General features: G+C 44.4%; 2 protein-coding genes and 1 long non-coding RNA gene across 5 annotated transcripts in view; 1 reads left to right on the top strand and 2 right to left on the bottom strand.

Annotated features, from left to right (window-relative positions):
• Positions 1-4,720, bottom strand: part of TIMP3 (TIMP metallopeptidase inhibitor 3) — a 46,209-nt gene extending 41,489 nt beyond the window's left edge. Inside the window, exon 1 of the mRNA XM_048832544.2 lies at positions 4,336-4,720. Within this exon, the coding sequence (XP_048688501.1) occupies positions 4,336-4,459 (124 nt within the window). The 5' untranslated portion in view covers positions 4,460-4,720. The remainder of the gene's footprint in view (positions 1-4,335) is intronic.
• SYN3 (synapsin III) overlaps positions 1-15,214 on the top strand; it is a 289,948-nt gene that overhangs the window by 162,344 nt on the left and 112,390 nt on the right. The window lies entirely within an intron of this gene.
• Positions 14,078-15,214, bottom strand: part of LOC125627937 (uncharacterized) — a 97,652-nt gene continuing 96,515 nt past the window's right edge. For all 3 annotated transcript variants that reach the window (XR_007354119.2, XR_007354120.2, XR_012666150.1), the window contains one exon: positions 14,078-14,527. This is a non-coding gene — a long non-coding RNA (uncharacterized LOC125627937). The remainder of the gene's footprint in view (positions 14,528-15,214) is intronic.

Raw genomic sequence — 15,214 nt, 5'->3', positions numbered from 1 at the left:
TTGCTTCTTTCCAAATCTGCAGGAATGCAACATTCAGCAGCCAATCTGAAAAGTTCCTGCTGCTCCCGCAGAAAGAAGAGTACAAACAAGCCCCTTTCATGTCAGCCACATCCAGCTGGAATTGTCACAGCTTTGACAAAAGGGGACAAAGCGCCTGTGGTCTTTGTTCCCTCCAAAGGCCCAGCAACAAAAATAACAATAAAAAAAATTCACATTCTTGGAAAGCAAAGGAGGCAAAGTTCCTTTATCAAACCTTAACAGTTTGCACTGAGTTTGCCACTTGGTCAACTCTAGAGCTGTCCATCCTGGCTCTTATACAGGAAGTCACAATTCAGTTAAAAAGAAAGAAAACCAGGAGTTAAAGCACCAGTTTGGCTGTGGATCAATCTCAGAGATTCTGCCTCGTCCCTCCCCTAATTTGAGCAACAAGACGCAAGCACCCCTCTATCTCGTTACTTACTGTGACTCCATTTGTCACTCTGGCATGTCCAGGGTGAGTGAAGAGGCCCCAAGTGACAGCCATGTCTCCTGATTAGCAGTACTGTTTTTCAAAAGTATGGCTGCGTATAGAGTCTAGGCTTCCTCCCGAAACCACAACCTCTGATTTTGGTATTGAAAGAATCTGTCTGTTTAAAAAACTGCCCTCTCCCTGGGTTTGCTTGAGCATCTGTTTCTGAAAAGTTGGTTAAAAGGCTGCAGAAGATTCCAGGGTTGGAACCCTGCCACAGAGCTGAGCCCACGGTAATTCAAAATGAAATTCTAGTGCCATATCCCCCATTAGGGCAGGACAGACTAAATGAAAGATGGTCCCTAAGCCCTACCTACTGAATTCCAACAACAAGCACTTGCATTACATTTCCAGAGCAAAAAGAAAAGGAGGACTTGTGGCACCTTAGAGACTAACCAATTTATTTGAGCATGAGCTTTCGTGAGCTACAGCTCAGAAGCTTTCTGCCCCTTCAGAAGCCACACTATGCTGGCATGTTTTTGGAAGGTAACAAACACTTGCCAGGTTATCACCTAGCTAGTTAATATCTTGCATTCTTGAAGAAGCTGTTTTAACAGCTCTGTTCTTCCAGCCCTGTCTTGATTCCCAGCCCTTACTGCACTGATTCCTCCCTTTGGAGCTGGTATTTTGTCAGGAGTTTCAAGAGCTGATAAAAACTTGCTGCCAAGTCCCTTTCTTCCCCACAATGTGTTTTATAACCTGGCATGTAGTTTAGTCTGTCTAAACACTGCACTAGTACACTGCCGTCAGTTTCTATGGAGACAGTTAACTCCTCAATGGCCAGAAGTCTGGATATACTTCTTGTCCTTTCGGCTAATGAAAAGAATGGCAATGCTGGCGGAAGACAGCCAGGCAGGGATACTGCGTAAGGGAGATTTTGGAGCTTCATAGACCTACCTCAACTTCTTCAGGCCAATCACAAAAATGACAAGTTTGGTTAAGATCAATCCATAGTAACCTCATAATATGTGGGAACTCTCTTTCCCTTTTGCTTCCTCCCCCTCTGTATTATGCGCCCCCTTGCAAGTCCCAAGAGCGTAATCCCTGTTATACCCACACTTGATATCTCAGACCAAGGCAAGGCAAAAATTATGAGCCATAATGAATAACAGCATGTCACTCAAGAATAAAATGAAATCAGCAGCTTGACATTAAACTCAGTCAGAAATCCACCAATCAGAGAAATCTTGCAAACAATGTGATCTGTACAGTGCTATTCTGGAGGGCATGCTACACAGGGCTTCACTGCTTGTCCTACTTTTAACGCCTCTTGTGTTTCTAGAGAAGATGTAAGTTATCAGAAAGTGTAATTAACAGGGTGCATTTAATTCCTTAGTCAAAGCATTAAAAGGGAGTAGCAGATACCTGAATTCTCATAGATTTGGGGGGAGGAATAGCTCAGTGGTTTGAGCATTGGCCTGCTAAACCCAGGGTTGTAAGTTCAATCCTTGAGGGGGCCATTTAGGGATCTGGGGCAAAAACTGGAGATTGGTCCTGCTTTGAGCAGGGGGGGTAGACTAGATGACCTCCTGAGGGCCCTTCCAACCCTGATATTCTATGATTTCAGCACATGAAAGGCACATGTGGAAGCTCCAGCAACAGATGCTGCCACATTGGCTTCTCAAACACCATTGTTTTCAGAAAAGACAAAAATCTCCTTGGCAGCTGCCTCTCAGCTGACACACTTACAGCTAGTGCAAAGTAAAGAAATTGTCCGCAATAAAAACTTTCAAGTGAACTTTCAATAGTATGGCTTCCTGGAAGGATCCTCAGCTATAAAACTCTTCATAATGTTTTCCAGGCTATCAGGACTAAAAGCAAATTTTACCTTTCCCAGGCCTTTGAACATGTATGTAATGTTTTTTCTTGCCTTTCAGGAGCAAATGCACTATAGAAACTAGACACAAATAATTAGGCATCTCTGCAGGTTTTTATAGAGGAGGGTTAAGACAAGAGAGGGAAACTTTTTGTCAGCAGGTTCAACTAATTTAAAATGCTACTGATGTGATTCCATGTTAGTGAATCAAGTCAACATTGCACTGAAAAGTTAGTATATTTTTGCCCCTATTTAATTTATTTTTCATAGAAGCTGCCAAGTTGACTGCTTCACAGTCTGTTTCCTCAGTCTGTCTACAGAGGAGTCACCGTACTGGTATCAGCAGTGCACGCGTCCCCAAACCACTTGTGTGTCTCTCAACCCTGAGCGACAGAGACAACCTCTAGGGGCAAAGATAGGACTTCAGTCACCATGTCTATTCAACCCTTCCCCTCTCTGCAAAGATTGACACCTAGGCTGACAGCTTGTGCCCATTGTTATGTGGACATCTGTATACTAGGAACTAGACAGAGACCACTCACTCATTTATTATACAGTAGGCCATGGAACAGCATCAAACAGCAACCATATTTGGTCATTTAATACCAACCTGGGCCATATGCAAACCAGGTAACTAGAGTGAGTCTCCATTATCCCATTGCCTTGAGCCACCCACTTATTCTCCCCCCCCCCTCATTTATGAATACCACTCAGATGCCAAAGATTGGATTAGGAGAACATTAGGAAGGCCCCAGTGAAAATGTGGTTTTGCTTTCAAAGTTTTTTTTAAAATCCTATATATTGTAGTTTTCCTGTCCCTAGTGTCACGCTATTTCAACTTGTTATTTTATGTCAGAAAATACACACACAAAAACCCTGCAAGGATCAGAGCATACTGTGGAAAATCCTTGGGAAACTTGTTACACACCTCCCTGACTCTTCACAAAAGTTATGACTGTACAGAGCCCATGCGTTCTGTTGTCACTAATTGGTGTGAATTACATCATTCCAAATTGCCAAGGGCAGGTCCCTAGCTTGGGAGAAATTGTCCTGACTTTTATTGTTGTTAAGTATTATTATTTGCTTGGCAGGAGGTCATGATGGAAATTTTGGCTGCCCACACCTTCAATTTTGTCTGTGTCTGTATGCAGGAAGCCTGTCACTTTTACAATTACTGATTTCTAGAAAGTCTGCAAAGCTTGTTTTTCTTGGAGAGGTGGCAGTCTTGGAAAAGCTGTTGTACAGAGTTTAATTTTTAAAACAACTCCCATTCTTCATTGTTCCTTAAGGGGAAAAAAAAAATCACCACTTAAAAAAAAAAAAGGGAGAGAGAGAGAGAGATGCATAAGGCAACTCCAGAAAGCTACATAGGTCAGGTCATCTTCCACAATTTTTATCCTGCCCCCATTTTAACTTGATTGCTTAGAACTGTAACGATAAAGCCTTAATGGTTTTTTGGAAGTGGGGGAGAAAGACTGGGAGGGGGGCGCTGTAATTTGGAAGTAGTTCTCTAGCCCTCCAGCTTCTTATAAATGGGTCTGATTAAGCCTAAACTGGTGGTTTTCCATCCAGTATTTCATATGCCGGTTACTTGTCAAAGTTTGAGCAAAAAAGGTTCCCTCCTCCGTCCCAGCCCCACACAGAGAACTTTCTAGAGGTCAGGGAACATCATATCAGTGTGGAAGAGAAGTGCCACCTTCTCTCTGCGCGCACTGCAGGCGGGGGGGGGGGGGGGGGGCATTTCAACTTCTCTCTCTCTCCCCTCTGGCAAAGCACCCGCGCACCTGCACGCGGGAAACTCTGCTTGCAAACCGCACGCTCGCCGAACCCCGCACCGCTACCTCCCCCCGTCAACGCGACGGGTGCATCTCTGGTACCACACGGCGCATCTCCCCTGCAGCGGGGCACTCATTCCTCCCCGCGGCTGGGAGCGCGGAGAAGGCTGGCAGCGGGGCAGAGGCGCCAGCCGCCGGGAGGAGCCGGGCGCGGGCCTCAGGAAGGGGACACTCACCGATGTCAGAGTTGCAGAAGGCATCCTGCGGGTGGATGGGGAGGCAGGTACAAGCCTCCGCCACCAAGTCGCTCAGGCTCCAGCTGCAGAGGAGCACGAGGAGGAGGCTGAGCCACACAGACATGATGCTGGCGCGGCTGCTGGCCCAAGGTTGCTCTCCGCTGAGGAGAGGAGGGGACGGCTGGCTTGTTACGAGGGGGGGGTGTTGTTCTTTTTTAGGCTTCTTTTTAAACGGGCTTTGAGCCTCTTCTCCTTGCGCTGCCCCCCCCGCCCCCTCTCCAGACAGCTGCTGCTGCTGGGAAATGCAGTTGTGCGGCAGCTTCGCCGGGGCTCGCCCTGCACGCGAAGTTCGAAGCTCTCCGCGCCTTTGCTGCTCTTCTGGGCTGGCGGCTGCAGTTATAGCCTGGATAGCGCCCTCTCGGGCTCGTGGGGTGCGCCCCCGTCCCGACCAATCGGAGCCCCGCATTACCTCATCTCCCAGGCAAAAGGGGAGAGGCTAGGGACAAGCTGCGGGGGGGCGGGGTTGGAGCGAGGGATTCAGTGCCTTATAGGGAATAATGTGGCTGTGGGAGTGTGGGGGGCATGTGCAGCTCTGGAGCAGGGAGAGGGACAGATGGAGGAAAGGGTTGCTACCTGTTTCAAAGCCCCATCAAAAGTTCCTTGTTCAAGGCAGCCGCTCTCCTTTCCCACCGCCTGGTGCTGGAGGCAGATGCTGTTGCAAACAGGTTGCATTATTCTTGGATCACCGGGGGTGCAGCTGGGAACACAGAGCGGAGCAGATCCCCAGCTGGTGCAAACTGCCATAGCTTCGACCTTACTTCAGTGATGGAGCTATGATCATTTACACAAGTTTTGACAATGTGCCTCACACTCGAACACATATTTCGGTGGCAGAATCCAATATGGGGAGATCAATTCAAAGTGCAGACAGATTTTTTTTTTCATCTTTAATTACTTTCCTGGAAAATAGCTCATCTGAGTGGGAGCTAATTTTAAACTGGAGATCCTAGAATATGAATATGAATGCTTTTTTTAAAAGAAAATATATCACAGCATGAAACGAACATAGTAGTGCTTCTTTTCCTTCCTCGGTGTGCAATGGAATGGGGTTGGAAGGAAAAAAGGAGGGCAAGTCCTATTTGGGCTGTAAACCAGGATTTTATGCTTGTGTTTTTTAATCCTATCCAAACCCTTCCCCACAAGCAGCAAGGGGTGATAAAGCAAACCATTAAAACCGAGCTGGAAGAAAAGCCTGTCATATCTACCCAGGCACTCCCAACTCTTAATCTTGCTATATATTTTAGCAGTGCCGCTTTAGTGCAATGTGTAGCGAAGTCCTGTTTGCTTTGTTTTCCCTTATCCCTGTTGGGAACTGTACATTTCTCTCAGATGCAGACATGTAACTGTTACAGTAGAGCTGGACTTTGAGGATGGGAGAGTGCCAGATGCACAGTACAGACAGCCTTATTATCCTGCAAAGGGGCTGAGGAGTGATTAATGAAAGTATCAAACCACTGCACTTAATATCAGAGTACTTTCCATGGGGTTTATAAGACTTAAGCATTTCTAGTTATACATTATGCCAGTATTAAAGGCCAGAGACCAGCTGTCCTAAGTTTCTAAACAGTAGGCTAAATCTTCAAATTTACGGTTCAGTTACATCTGCGTGGAAGATTGCCTATCTGTACCTTGTCTTTAAGTGTACAGCCTATAGAAAACAAATTAAGAACTCCAGTTCCTTGGAAGGATACACTTTGTTTTGGGTATTACTATTAGACCACTACAGTATGGATGATTATGTTAGAGAGGAAGGATTGTCTAGAGGTTAAGGTGGTGCTAGATTGGGACTTGGGAGACCTGGGTTCAAGCTGTGTCACCCAGTGTGACCACTTAGGGTATGTCTACACTACAAAAAGAAAAAAGCCACAGCAGCGTGTCTCAGAGTCTGGGTCTACAAACTGGGGCTTGTGCTACTGTGCTAAAAATAGCTGTGTAGACATTCCCACTCGGGCTGGAACTCTGACTCTGAGACTCACCCCCTTCTCTGGGTTTCAGAGCCCGAGCTCCAGCCCGTGCAGGAACATATACATGGCTATGTTTAGCACTGTAGTGTGAGCCCCACAAGCCTGAATCTGTAGACCCCAGCTCTGAGATTCAGAGCTGCGGGGAGGGGTTGGGGGTTTGGGGTTTTGTTGTTTTATTTTTCAATGTAAACAATACTCTTTGTTTCTCTGTGCCTCAGGTCCTCACCTGTAAAATGAGGATGATAGCACTTCTCTACCTCATAGGGGAGTTGTGTGGTTAAATATATTAAAAACTGTGTGGTGCTCACACAATGTATATATATATATAAATATAAGTACATGAGAGTAAGAGACAGCTCTCTGAAGCAGATCACTTTCATGTCTAACTGTACATAGTTTTGTGACCCATCTTTGTAACTTGAGAAACCCCAGGCAAAAATATGAGTTGGGTATTTGGAATCTGTAGTTGAGTGCATATGACAAAAGCTAAATCCCTGGGACTAGACTCTGATCTCAGTTTTACTGGTGTAAATCAGGAGTAGCTCCATTGAAATCAGCAGAGATACACTGGTGTAAACCCATATTAATAAGATCAGAATCTTGCCCTGCACTTTTTTCATTATTTAAAAGTATGGGTCTGAAATTGACATCACCAGCATCATGATACAACTGACCAATCAGCAAAGAGCACCACAACACAATATTTGAGAGAGGAAGGATATTCTGAAAATGAGAGAGTTTGGCCCACAAACACCCAAATTTTTATCCCACTGACTCCCTCTGTTGCTTTGACCAGGTCACTCTCTGAGTCAGTTTTCTCATCTCTAAAATGGAAATAGTAATGGAAACCTATCTCACAAAGGTGTTATGAGAGTTAATGAGTTGAAGTTTGTAAAATGCTGTGAAGATGTTACATGCTAAGAGTTGGTATTATACTTAGACAAAAGACATACTTGGAAGAAACTGAAAGGGGCAGAGGAACAAACCTTTGATTTCCTTCCCCCTCTGGTTCTGAAATGGGGATCAGGCCATGAATTCCTGAAGTTACAGGAGGCTCCTAAATGCTTGGGGCTCCAAGAAGTTGCTTATGTTTTAGGTGGGTCCTGACCAGGATTGTTAAAGTTACCAATACAGCTGCTAGTTCATTTTTTCTGATGTAACCTGGAGAAGTAACCTGCAATTCCATTTCAAGATGAAAGGGACACAGATTGCTTTCAGTTGCCCTGGCTGGTCATCCTCTCCTGACTATGAGTAAGTGTTCTGGTAGTCATGTACAAAATAAGGCCACTGCCTCACTGTGCTACCCTCCTTCAATCTGAACCTCCTGGACTCATGTATAAGCAGTTGTTGGACTAATGATATTTGGAGACCGTTTGCCACCAGTGCATTCTTTGTCAAAGAGGTGGCTTTTCTATTGTGCTATATTGGTTTTTCTATATTTCTCCCTGTACTGAATGCTGAGAAGAGCTGTATAAGATCTCGCTATTGTTATTATTATGGGGAAACTGTAGCACAGAGAGGGGAAGTGATTTGCTGAAGGTTATGCAGCAGGTCAGTGCAGAGCTGGAATTAGAACTTAGATCTGGTTCCCCATCTAATGCCCTTGCCTCTGGGCCACAATGTCTTTTGGAGGGAAAACTAAAGAAGGAAAAACCAGTATTCAGCTCTTCTTCTTGAAGAAAGCATTAAGCCTTTTGTGGCCATTTTCAAAAGTACCTTGATTCACTTTGTGCTAGGATCCCACAAGTTAAGCATGACTGGGCTATGTCAATACTGGGTGTGAAAATTCCAAGGATAACCCATGTAACATCTGTAGGTGTTGGTGACTCAGTACGTGGTGTCCTTTCCTCTGAGTCAGTCCTGAGTTAATGTCTCAACATAGTGCTAGGGGGCACTGCGCTGCAAGATATAGGTTGGCTTTTGTTTCAACGTGGAGTGAAGCCCAGGTTCTGACCACTTGTGATAACCAAAGTGGTAATCCATGGTGCTTTTTGCAAGAGTAGGATGGTTAACTTTTATGTCCTGGTTAAATTCCAGCAACAATAACTACTTTCTGCTTCCACGAGTTCCCACTACAATTTAAATGGGATACCTTATTCTTCTCGTCCCCCTCTTCAAATCCTGTTGCATGCTGATGCTGGCAGGGAATGTCTGAAGTGTTCCATACCAGAGGTGGCTGCCATGGTTGAAGTAGCCCCGATACAAAGGGTGTAAATCACTCTGGGATTCTCCTTCAGGACAAAGGGTGCTATGTAAATGCAAGCTACTACTGTAAAGTAATGGAAAGGGTATTCTCCTCCTTTCTGGTTACCTATGAAAGTGAAATTTTATTGGGCCTAGGTACTGCAAGACAACTGCTTCTGAACTGACAAAAACTTCTGAATGTAATTAGTACAAAAAGACGTTTCATGAAACTAGGGGAACTGCTGGTTAAAAGTACCAAAATTAAGTGCAAAGCAGTGCCAGAACTGCTCCAGCAAGGAGCACCCAGGGTCAGACCCACAACTGGCATAAAGGCGCAGAGCCCCACTGCAGTCAGTAGACTCCTGTCTGCAAGTTAGTCAGCCCAGCCACTTCGATGAACAATATGTAAACTTAAAGCACTATACATCTTTTTTACAAATTCTAACTTCTCCACGGAAAGTTGACTCAGTCCATGAACATGGAGTCATGCGGCAAAATAAGTTTTCCTCCCTTGCTTTAATAAGTCTCCTTGAAGTCAATGGAGCTGTGCTGATTTACACCAATTTAGCATCTGGCCCTTGGTCACTGAAAATGGCCATCTTTACACCAGGCTGCCTTCATACAGACAAGGGCAGAGAATAAATACCTTTCTGTCTTGGCTGGTGCCACTTTTGAGTCTGTTAGATTGCGGGGTGTCTCTTGACCTGCTGTCTCACACTGTGCAATGAAATACGAAATCCCACATGAACAGTCCTGGCTTCACAAAAGGGATTCTGTTATTATACATTTCTTTATCAAGGATCTAGTCCGCTGTATTTTTATAAGCTGCTCTTTGGGGAGACACTGTTTTTCAGTGTTGTTTGTTCACGTTAGCTATGATTTATTTGTATGAAGAAAGGTTAAGAAAAGTGCCTCTACTAATTGCTTTCTTATGCCAGTGAACTTCATAGGTTACGCTTAATCACAAAATAGTTGCTTTGTAGTTTCTTTAAAAGCTACATCTTTGGTTCCCTCTCTCTCTTTCTCTCTCTCTCTCTCTGTACAAATTTTATTTGATCTAATTCTCTGAGGTTATAAAGGAATCATGCCACCTTCCTGGCTGCAAGTCAGATGCAGGTGAGACTACACCCCATTCCCGAGCTTCCAATTACAGATAAACTAGATCATGATAATCACCACAAGCATTTCTATAGCACATTTAATTCCAAGGGATCCTGATGTGCTTAACGGGATGTGTGTATGGAGAGCCCCCATTCTGGTGTGGAACACAGCTGCCATGTGGCACCAGCAACATTACACAAAAGGGATTTTAGGATAAGAAATCAACCTCTCAATAGTTAGGGTATCCTCAAATCAGACTGACTGTTATTTTCCTCAGTCACCGGTGGACATTAAAGAATAAAATGTTTTATTACAAGCCTTATAAAGCTGAAACGGGGGTCTAGATCCTGCATGGTGCTAACCATTCTGAACCTGATACAGCAAAGCACTTAAGCACATATTTAAGTCCCATTGAAGACAAAGGGACTGCTTACATGCATACAGTGAAGCAAGTGCTCAAGTGCATGGCTGGATCAGAGCCAAAGGGCTCAGGCTCTTGAAGGATCGTTGAGCCCTCTAAATTGGGGATGGAGGTTGTGATTAGGTGCTCTGACAAAGCTGTGTGTGTGTGTTTCTAGCCAACATTATTGGAACCTTACTTTTGCAAGCAATGATTTTACTTCATTTTTGTTTAAAATAAGATTTCCACATCTCTTTGCTTTGCTTTCATGCTAGTGGAGCCATTTTCAAATGGAAGTATTTCTAAAACTGAACTCTAAACTGCATCAATCGCTTTAAATGACTGAACAAAGAGATTTCAAATTGATGAAGTGCTTCAAATGCTAAAAAGAGCTGGAGTTCCCAGAGCTTTGGAGCCTGGCACTGAGCAAGGAAGAGAGTGAGAGCAACTGAAAAACACTTTTCTGTTGTTTCTTTGTATGAACTGGTTTCGGGCTTATGCAATGCACAGTAATTAAAATGACTGGAATGCTTCACATTTTTCAGGGAGCTTTAAGGCAGCTCGGTGGTATTGTGGCCACACACCAGTTGAGTTTGGGCTCATGACTGCAATTGAGGCTGGAAGTAACTATCAGCATATCCTGAAGGAGATGCTGCCTGTCTGGGAGGGTGGGGAGAAAGGAGTGTGTATGATATCTGGTGAGCAGCAATAGCAGCTGCTCTCTGGGGATCAGCTGTATGGGGCAGCTCGTAGGTGAGAGGTTTTGTGGCTAGCTATCTTATGGGTGAGATGTAAACTGAAGGTCCTGATACGGTGTGCTCATTAAAGAGCTCATTGCTTGCTTTCACAAAAGCAGGAGTATTAGCCTGGGTGTCCTGCCCAAATTCAAGTTTGGGTAATTACAGTCACACTCCCTGGCTCCCTGCTGAAATACATTACCCTCCTTTACTTGTGCCCTGTTCAGCCATTGCACCTTCCCATCCCAGAGGTGCTGCACTTCAGTGGTGTCTGCACTGGTAGCTGGATATATTTACTTAGGTCCCAATACAGCATTTGGAGTTCAGCGAGCAGAGAGCCTGGCCACAGTTCTGTAGCCTGGCCAGGCGTCTGGCTCACCACATGCTAGTCACACTCTGGGGGGGGCTCAGTATTTTTAGGGCTCTGACTGAGCTTGGCCCACCATCACCAGTCCCCTCACTCCCTTCCCCATAGGTCACTCTGCAGGGCCCTGTGGCCTCCACAATCCCTGTATGAGGGTTGGCGGGGAGAGAGGGTCAGGAAGAAGAACCAGTGCAGGGATAGTCACTTTGTTTCCCCTCCTGCACTGGTCTGACCATCCTGAAGTTCAGGTAGGCCAGCACACACCTCTGCTAGAGTAATGGGCCTGTCAGCCCCTGGGAGTTGGCCCATTGTAAAGACCTTTGGGATCTTGGGGATGAAAAGCAATTTCTAACTGTTCAAATTATTAAAATTATCAAAGACAGAAAATGAAGGAACATCAAGAGATGTAGACAGCTGAAGGTGCTACTTGTTTCATTTTAAGTGACATGGGAGCTGGTGAAAGCTGTCAGACTGAAGACACTAGAGACAAACATCCCCTCTTTAGCCATTGAATGGGTACAGTATGGGCACCAGCAGAATGAGCTTCCCCACACTGTCTCCCCAATGAACCTCTTCCGTGCCCTGCAGAAACCTCCTGTAGGAGTGAGAAAGTGTCTCAGCCTATGTGGCCCACCTGGTTTGTGGAAACTGCTAACAAGGGTACGGTTGTGATCGTGTTACTTTATGATGTGGCCACTTGTCCACTAATGAGCTGACTGACTGACTTTGCACAGGCCGCCAAACAGATGTCAAAGAAACATGGGGTTTAAAAATCTAAAGACAGTTCTGGTGTGTGCAAACTGCAGTTGTGGTTGTTGATGTTGTTTTTAAAATCCAAACTGGGTTTTCATTCAAAAGCCAGCCATAAGGCTCAACAACAGAAGAGCACTCTCCCCCTGCAAAGATCCAGAGTCCCACCTGTTGGGATTCCCTCTGAGACTTCTTTCCAGTCAGCTTCCCGAGAACTCACTTTGACTCCAGGTGTCATCACTTTGGTATCTTTATATTACATATAGCAAAGGAACACTGAATTCATAGACTCGTAGTAGACTTTAAGATCAGAAGGGATCATAGTGATCATCTAGTCTGACCTCCTGCACCTTGCAGGCTACAGAACCTCACCCACAACTGAAATAAACCCCTAACCTCTGGCTGAGTTACTAAGTAATCAAATGCACCATTTACACTAGTTTAAACCTGCAAGTGACCTGTGCTCCATGCTGCAGAGGAAGGTGAAAAAACTCCAAGGTCTCTGCCAATCCGACCCTGGGGAAAATTCCTTCCCGACCCCAAATATGGTGATCAGTTAGACCCTGAGCATTTGGGCAAGACCCTCCAGACAGATACCTGGGAAAGAATTCTCTGTAGTAACTCAGAGTCTTATCCCTCTAATGTCCCGTTGAGATGATCAGATTCAAGCGTAGGGAGTGTACATAGGGTGTATTACACATCCAAAGTTACATAGAAAACCTCTTCCTTTATATACATTTACATATTACATTGCATTTACTATACGTTGTATCATACATTTTGGAACTGGCTTGGTTACTTTGTAGTGTGCTTTGTAGAATGCTCTGTCTATGCACTGTTTGTGCATAATCTGACCTCTACCTAATCTTACATTTAGGCTTGTTTACTATTACCAGCATGTTTCCGCTGATCTTAGCTAGCCATTCTGATTCCAACATACTGCTTGTTATGACAACATAACCTTCCACTCACCTTCCCAATCATACCCACTAAAATATAAGGCAAGTTTCTTTTGTCAAGCCAGGCCTATGCTGCCCAGCAGAGTTTGGGGGATTTTCAGTATTGCTCATTTGAAGATTTCAAGACAAAAAGCCTTATCTGGAGCAAAAGACAGAACTTCCATTTCCTCACTGTTCTGGAATTTTGCTCCATAAATCTTTGAATGCTGTATGAGACAAAAGATGAGGGAATGGTAGATATACAGCCTAGAATAAGGGTTGTGTCACTCATTTATTTCCTTGCTCTTCATGTATTAAGAACAATAAATTCATCAAAAGAAAACTGAAAACCTTTCCCAGGTCTGCATGTTAAGTTCCATACCTACTGTCTTAATGTCAGAAGTGAAAATGTTGGTGCTAGATTTAGCACAGATGTGTGAAAATGGTGTTCTTTTACAGCTGAAGAAAGAGCAAAAAATAGTCTCACACCCCATTTACTTTAATCAGCGGTACAGAGATATCTATTAGTTGTGATTCCCTTATGTGTTGTTGAAGGAAGTTTCAGCAGAGGATGCAAAGGTGTTGAAAGAAGTCACAGTGAAATTACAGTTAATTTATCAAAATGCCTGTGATTTCCATTTCATGGCAGGTGACAATAAATACTATGCCAAGAGAGTTAATCTGTAACTAGAGTATTGTAATAAATACAAGGTTTCTCCAGGTGGAACCATGGAAAAGAAATGTGGCAAAGCTGTTTACCTTTGCATTAAATGAAAGTATCTTTAACAGATGCTCCAGGAATAGGCCTGTGAGTCAATATGTTACAATCAGGACTCTAAAAACACAGCCTCCTCTATTAACAGAGTTCAACTCCCTTGTTTTACTCTTAACATCTCTGCTACCAAACCTCTTCCAAAGCAGTTCCTTGAAATTAGATTTTGATTTTAATTTAAGGATAAATTCTTCCGTGCTGGGATAGTGTCTTTCTGTGTGATTGCACAACACTGAGCACAGTGGGGCCCACATCCTGACTAGTCTTTAGGTGCTACCCCAATATAAATAACCATTATAATTATTATTAATAGTAGTTATTGGCATGTCCCTTGATCCCCAGGGTCACAGCAGCCAACGTGTCTAAGAGCTCAAGCTCAGGGCACAGCAGTTTGTGGAGCACTGTTTTGGAGAGGTTTCAGAGTAGCAGCTGTGTTAGTCTGTATTCGCAAAAAGAAAAGGAGTACTTGTGGCACCTTAGACACTTAGAAATTTATTTGAGCATAAGCTTTCATGAACTACAGCTCACTTCATCGGATGCATGCATTTTGGAGAGACATGCAAGAGGGCAGCGACAGAGCCGAAGCAGTGAAGGAAGCCAGTTATGCAGAGAGAGCCTAAGGCACAGATGACCAGCAAGCACATATTTAGCAGCTGCAGCTGTTCCAGCCAGGCTATGGGAAGACCTGCAGCTGCATGTTGGCCATGCACAGAGGAGAAACAGTTTGCTGGCCAGGAGGGAGAGAGGGGAAGATGAAGACATTAGCATAGGGTGAGGACGCAGGAAAGAGGAGAGGTGAGCTGAAGAGGAAGAGCTACAGATCTGGTCAAAAAGAGCCAACTCTGTGAAAAGAAAGAGTTGTTCTGCAGTGGGAGTCTTGGAGCTGGTCCATTTGAGCAGCACGTCAGAACGAAAAAGAGTTCTGAAGACAGAAAGGTGTAGAACATTTTAGGTTCTAACAATTCTTGTTGAATGATTGCAGCCCCAGCCTCAGAACTCTGGCACAGTACTAAAAACACAAATCTGACTCTTATGCCCACCCCTTCCCAAACCGGGGTAATTTTTGTCACTGACTTGTAGCTGTTATATGGGATAGCATCCACATTCCACTCTTCCCATCTTCTTGGCTGTGATTTTGTGTAGTGGTTAACACAGATTGAAACAGGAGGGGGAACTCTCGCTGCACCAGCCGGGAAAAGGGGTGGTTCTCCCTAGACTTTTAATGGATGGGTGGAGAGAGAGAGCTATGATCCACCTTGCTTTAATCTGTGATTTTATGGCAAAAATTAGGAGCAAGGCTCTGAAAGCTTCTGTCATGTTGGGGAGGAATCAATAGCTTTACCCATATGCTGACTCAGAGAAAGGTGGGGAGACTTTATACAACTCCAAGTTACCAAAAAAGAAGGGTCTGTAACTTCCAGTAGAGAACTGGCTATCCAGCAGCCTTTCCCCATCTTCTGACAGTACAGAAATCATCTGTACAAAACAAAGCCAAGTGGTTCTAGGACAACGCTGCAAATAAGGAGCCTTCTAATGCAACTAGAAGCCCCTCAAGGGAAGCATATAAACCCTTATAAAAATCATCCTTTGTTTTTCTTAATTTCAACTG

Source organism: Caretta caretta, chromosome 1 (genome assembly GCF_965140235.1).
Source record: "Caretta caretta isolate rCarCar2 chromosome 1, rCarCar1.hap1, whole genome shotgun sequence".
In the NCBI taxonomy this organism is placed as follows: domain Eukaryota; kingdom Metazoa; phylum Chordata; order Testudines; family Cheloniidae; genus Caretta; species Caretta caretta.
This window is presented reverse-complemented; position numbering and strand designations above follow the sequence as displayed.